At 42.5% G+C, this 6,000-nt stretch overlaps 1 protein-coding gene across 1 annotated transcript in view; it reads left to right on the top strand.

Annotated features, from left to right (window-relative positions):
• LOC104466290 (tyrosine-protein kinase RYK) overlaps positions 1 to 5,562 on the top strand; it is a 30,810-nt gene extending 25,248 nt beyond the window's left edge. Inside the window, exons 7-9 of the mRNA XM_010079659.1 lie at positions 250 to 409; positions 4,028 to 4,164; positions 5,000 to 5,562. Coding sequence (XP_010077961.1) covers positions 250 to 409; positions 4,028 to 4,164; positions 5,000 to 5,111 — 409 coding nt within the window. The 3' untranslated portion in view covers positions 5,112 to 5,562. The remainder of the gene's footprint in view (positions 1 to 249; positions 410 to 4,027; positions 4,165 to 4,999) is intronic.
• Positions 5,563 to 6,000: the final 438 nt, after the last annotated feature.

The following is a 6,000-nucleotide window of genomic DNA, read 5'->3' on the forward strand; positions in this document are numbered from 1 at the left end:
TTTAATCTAAGACTGATGATTTTTCAACTGCTTATCTGTTAACGCAGAATAAATACATTCTTTGATAATATTTGATAGTCACAGAATAAATGTGTCTTGAGCTAGAAGAATGCCGGCTGTTTGAAATGCTGATAACGTGATTAGTGCTCCCCAGTTCAATCCTAAGTCTGAAACTTAAGGTTGAGCTTAAAGATTGTATGTCAAGCTGTTACACCAAGTTTGCTTAATACTTCTGTTCTTTTAAATTAGCATTGACGATGCACTTCAGGTTAAGATTACAGACAACGCGCTATCTCGAGACCTATTTCCTATGGACTACCATTGCCTGGGAGACAACGAAAACAGACCAGTTCGATGGATGGCTCTTGAAAGCCTGGTTAACAATGAATTTTCCAGTGCTAGTGATGTGGTAAGTTTGTTTTGTGGTTTGTTGGGTTTTTTTAATCTTACATTTTGTAAATGTATTTTGTTGACAGTTTTCCCTTTTTTCAGCTGTTGGGAGAACTACGGCACTGAATAAATAGCAGTGATTTCTCCAGAACAGCATCTCTGCATCTGCTTCCTGCATTTGGTGCTTGTGGCAGATAGTTCAGAGGTCAAGCAGCCCCTTCTTCCACAGCAAAATTGTCCATTGCACCCTGTTCTCCATGGTGGCCTTGGCAGAAAAGGCAACTAAAAGGCAATGAAATTAAATGAGCAATCTGTACTGGCACTTGTCCGCTATTCGAATGAGCGTGATGCAGAGTCCGCAACAGAGTATTTCAGTTGCAGTCTCACAGATAGAGAAAAGAGGGGAAGAATTGCTTCCCTTGACCTGCAGGCTACACTTCTGCTACCGCAGCACAGAATGCAGCTGGCTCCTTTTGCTTCAAGGGCGTGCTGCTGATGTGTTTGGCTTGTTCCCCAGGACCCCCAGGGCCTTTTCTGCAAAGCCCCTTTCTAGGCGGTCAGTCCCTGCCAGTCCTGGTGCCTGGAGCTGTTCCCTCCTAGATATTTGCTTTCCTTGAGCTTTCAGGTTCCTTTCAGCCCATTTCTCCAGCTTCTCAAGGTCCTTCTGCAGAAACCGGGTCTCCAGCCTGTCAGCCACTCTTCCCAGGTTGGTGTCGTCCACAAACTTCCTGCGAGTCCAGTCGCTGAAGACAAACCAGTGTTGATTCCTGAGCAGTGCCACTAGTAACCAGCTGCTGGCTGGACCACGACTGCTTGTGACCCCAATTTGAGTCCATCAGTGCCGCCACTTCATTATCAGCATCTCACTAATTTGGTCTAAGGATGCTGTGGAAGGTAATGTCAAAGGCCTTGCTGAAGTCAAGGTGAACATCCATTGCTCACCCCGTGTCTGCTAACAGCCTTCTCACCAAATAACTGGTCAGGTTAGTCGGGCACTTCCCCGATCACGCTCTCCCCAACATTAGCAGGAGACCATAGTTCCCCAGATCCCACCTCTTCAAGAACTACCTTCTTTCCAGTTGTCAGCAACCTCCCCGACTTGCAGTGGCCTTTCAAAGATGATGAGAGCACTGTTGCAATGACTTCAGCCTGCTCCCTGGGTGCATCCTGGCTGGTCCAGCACTCTGGTGGGGACGCACTTGGCTTCAGTGCAGCCTAAACATTTTTCTCAGTGGGTGTTTCTTGGTGGTTTAACTCCGAGCTTTGCTTTTCCGTACTCCATCCCTACATGCTGATGCATTCTCACGGTATTCCTTGAGTAGCCTGCTCCTGCTTCCACCCTCTCTTTCCTTAGTGTCTGAGCTTAGTGCATCCATGGTGGCTTTCTCCCATGCTTGCTCAGCTTCCTGCACATCAGAATGGCCTGTTTGTGTGCTTGCAGGAGCTTGTCCTTGAAGATCAACCTGTGGTAATTAGAGTGCTAATTAATGGTAAACCACTGGCCCTTATGATCTGTGTCTTCCTGCTAAAGGGTTATTTTCTTTAGTAATGATGCTTTCCCTAACATGGCTACCTCCAGAGATTGTAATCTGCATCTTAAAGTGTGCTAGTTTACAAAAACTTTTCAGAAGTTCTGGTTAGTTTTTTTTCCCCCTCATTGCCATGATCTCTGTACTACTGCTCAAGCCACATAAACAAAAAAAAAGAAAAAAAAAAAAAGAGAGGAAGGAAGGGAAGGAATCAGCTCTGCTCCAGAAATACTTCTGTACTCACTGGAAAATGTGTGGGGTTTTGTGTTATACCAAATCTGAAGACAGAACAGGAAATAGAAGTTGCCTGTTAAAGCATGTTTTTATAATAATAAATGGGATCATTTAAAGGTTGATTTCTTTTTTTTTTTTTTTAATCTGGAACACAGAAGCGTTGACTGTTTGTGAAGACTGGACTTGAAAATAACTGGCAGTGAAATGTAGCGTTTTATTAGGATGAAGGCATCTCCATCTCGTAACCATTTCAGAAAAATCCTGTGCAATTCAGCATATAGTCCACGCTATTTTAGCACAGAACTCCTTTTTGCTTTTTGCATTATATTGGTATAAATGCAACTCAGCATACATAGCTATCTGGGTTCTGCAGTGTGCAAAAATGGACAGTTTTTCTGGGTGTAGGAAATACTATCTGCCCTAAATATCATCTTTGCATTTACCTGGACGCTTTTCACAAATATGGTGTAATATGTTTTTGTCTGCTTGCTAGGAACAAATCTAGTTATCAATCACACGTAACTTCTAATCGGTGATGAAATCTGTTACAAACAATTTAGGTGGTGCCTGTTCAGATGCAATTGGCGTGTGTTCTAGGCTTGCTTTTTGGATGCATTTCTTTAAAATGGTTTTGCTAGCTTGAAACATTTGTAATGTGTTCCTCCTCTGCCAACAGTTATATCAGTCAGCCAAAGCGCAGAAAAACAAAACACTAATCCTGTTGAGTTTTAATTCTGTGGGTTTTTTCCCTCTGTTGGACGTGAAGCTCTGCATCTCTTTATGCCATTTTTATGCAGCTACTTATGGAATTAGAACTAGCTCTATTCTCAGAGTAGTTTTGCTTGAATTGCCCTTTATTCTCATGTTCGAGGTGCACCACCACTTGTCCCTCGACATTTTTCTTAACTGCAAACAAAAAGCACGTCCTCCTCCTCTGCCTTCCCGCACTGCTGATGGATGGCCGCTCCGAGTGGGGCTGCATCTGTGCCCCTGCCCTTCTCCAGCTCTGAGCTCCCATCAGTGTCCGCTGACAGCATCCCTTAGGTCAGGCTTTGGCGTTTCTTTTGATTAAAACCAAGAATCTTTTGAGGCTTGCAGAGTTCTGCCCCTTTTCAATAAGTTGTGATGTTTGCAGCGCTTGTAGCTTCTGCGGTGAATCATCAGTGTGCGCTATCAGCACCAACTCGGTTTTGTCTCTTGGGTCTCTTGATACCAGCTAGTAAATCATTTTACTGGTGCCATGCTTGCACACGAATTGATGGATTAATTTTTCATCACATTAAGCTCCTTTTGGCAAGTATTGTTGGCTGAATAATGTGTCGGATGCTGATCCAGCTGTCAGGTTTACTTAGATTAAATCTTTATTTTTCTCATGGGCCCTACTTCTGAGCATATACTGGAAATATACAGATGACTTTGATTTGAAAAACCGATGGTTTCATTCAGCCTGCTTTTCTGAACCTTTGAATTTCAGAATTTTTGAGGAATTTCGTGTAGTGTTTTGAAGAGGTAAAATGTAATATAAAATTGGTAAGTTTTCCAAAACAGTGAGTTTAGTGTTTAATATTCCTTAGATTTGTTAAGTGTTTTGAAATGTCATATTGGAAAAATGCAGTAAATACATGATTTTTTTTTTTTAGCACTTAAATCTTAGTGCACTAAGATTTTAATTTTGGTTCAACTTAACCCCACTTCTGTGATTCCTAGTTGTCCCTATTCAGGACAAAGTATTGTCATGTTGAACTTGGATGCATACAGTGTTTGGGTAAAGTTTTTTTACTCTGTCGTCTTACTTATGACTGTTTTTGTGAATGTCTGAAGGAGCTCTCAGAATTCGGCATGCTCTGCTAATGCTGTATGTGGTTTCTTTTTAGTGGGCCTTCGGAGTAACGCTGTGGGAGCTGATGACTTTAGGACAGACTCCATACGTCGATATCGACCCCTTTGAGATGGCTGCTTATTTAAAGGATGGCTATCGAATAGCTCAGCCCATCAACTGCCCTGATGAACTGTAAGTGCATGTTTTTGGAGAGAGGACAAAATGTCTGGTTTGTAAGGAGGATGTTAAGCCAGCCCTGTCGATGAAAGAGCCAGGTTTGCCCCCTTCTGCTTGTTCAGTCTGCCTTTCAGGCTGACCCTCGTCTAAGTATTTGTGTGGCTATATTTCAGTGACCTATGACAAGGAACTCAGTCTAAAATGAAAGTTTGGTGGTGGTTGTTGAGTTTCACTAAGTCCTGACCCAACTAATTCTGACACATGGGAGAAATGGGGTTGATCAGCAGGGTGGGAGGAGGGAAGCAAAGGCACTGGGGGCTTTCAGCTTGGTGTCTGTGGGATGGCAGTGTAGGAAGCCCCGAAGTCTGTCGGTAAAGAAAATGTCCGTTCTCAGCAAGACTACAGAGAAGTACTGTGTGTAGTGGAGTTAAACAACAGTGCTTGAGGTGTTTATTCGTAATCCTAATGGTATAGGAGGATGCAAGAGCACAGGCCTTCTGCATCATGTTCTAAATCCCCTTCCCATAAACCTACCACAGAAACACTTTGAACTATGCTTTCACGGTAGTTGAGCAATTTCCATTGAATTACAATATTGCTTCCTCCTGGATTGCCTCTGACTTGTGTCCTAAATCAAACCAGCACTTTCAGCCATGACTCATTTGTTGATCCTTTTGGGTGTCTGTCTTCTGAAGGAGTTGTCCAGCATTGTGCAGCAGAAGATACAGGGTTCCTTTTCTCTCTCTGGTCAGCAGGTTTTCTGGTGGCAAATGCTGGTTTTCATTTTCAGGTTGGGACTGTGGTTGCCTGGCTTATGTTCTCATGTGTTCCATTTGTCTTTGTCTTGCAGGTTTGCTGTGATGGCCTGCTGTTGGGCCCTAGATCCTGAAGAAAGACCCAAGTTTCAGCAGCTGGTGCAATGTCTAACTGAATTTCATGCAGCATTGGGAGCCTACGTCTGAAACTGCAGCAAAAGATTCAATTCACCGGCTGGGAGAAGGCGTGGCATACATCTGCAGCTCCATGTGTCACTCGGACTCACACACGTGATGTGTATAAAGCAACACTAAAGGGAGAAAGCACTTCTTCCAAAACACTGTGCCTTAGAATGCTTTAGTAGTCTGAAGTTTTTTTTGTAAGACCTCTTGATGTTGAATATTTTCTAGATATCACTTTTGCTAAGTTAAATCGAGACCTTTTTATTTGCCATCAGGATTTTTAAAGTGTAGTGATAGTGAACTTAAATACGAGATTTGGATGGACTTTGCACTCTTACAACAGACACATGATTTTTTTTTTGAAGGGTATAATAGAACTGGTAAAAAAGTGAGGATATGGGAAATTAATGCAAAAGCCACACTGCAGAAAATTTTCCCTGCTTTTTAAAAATGTTGAAACTGAATCTTTGTGACCAGCTCTAGTGTTTGTACTTGTATGTATCTGGAATAGCTTTTTAGTATCAACTTCTATTTTGAGACAACAGCATATTGTGGTTGGATCCACAAGCGGCATCTTTTTTAACCCATTCACAACTTTTTTGGAAAAGCTGGTCTTCAGGATACAATATCCCCTTTTTAAAGCATTAAGTGATTATGTAAAAGTGATTCCAGTTTACCTCATACAGAGAGTAGTAAAGGTGGGGTAAAAATGGTGCCCCTCCTTGCAGGTAAAAGGCTGATGTGATTTTTAAGATGGTTTTATATGCTAAATAGAGGCCTTCAGAGAAGCGCCAAAGCAGCCCTTGTGTAGGAGTCTTTCACCGCAGACTTCTGGATTGCAGTTTCTCTTGTTGAAAAAGGTACTGGTTGGTTTTTTTATGGGCTTTTATGGCCTGAAATGGGCTTAAATATA

This window comes from Pterocles gutturalis, unplaced genomic scaffold (assembly GCF_000699245.1).
Source record: "Pterocles gutturalis isolate BGI_N339 unplaced genomic scaffold, ASM69924v1 scaffold16474, whole genome shotgun sequence".
Taxonomy (NCBI): domain Eukaryota; kingdom Metazoa; phylum Chordata; class Aves; order Pterocliformes; family Pteroclidae; genus Pterocles; species Pterocles gutturalis.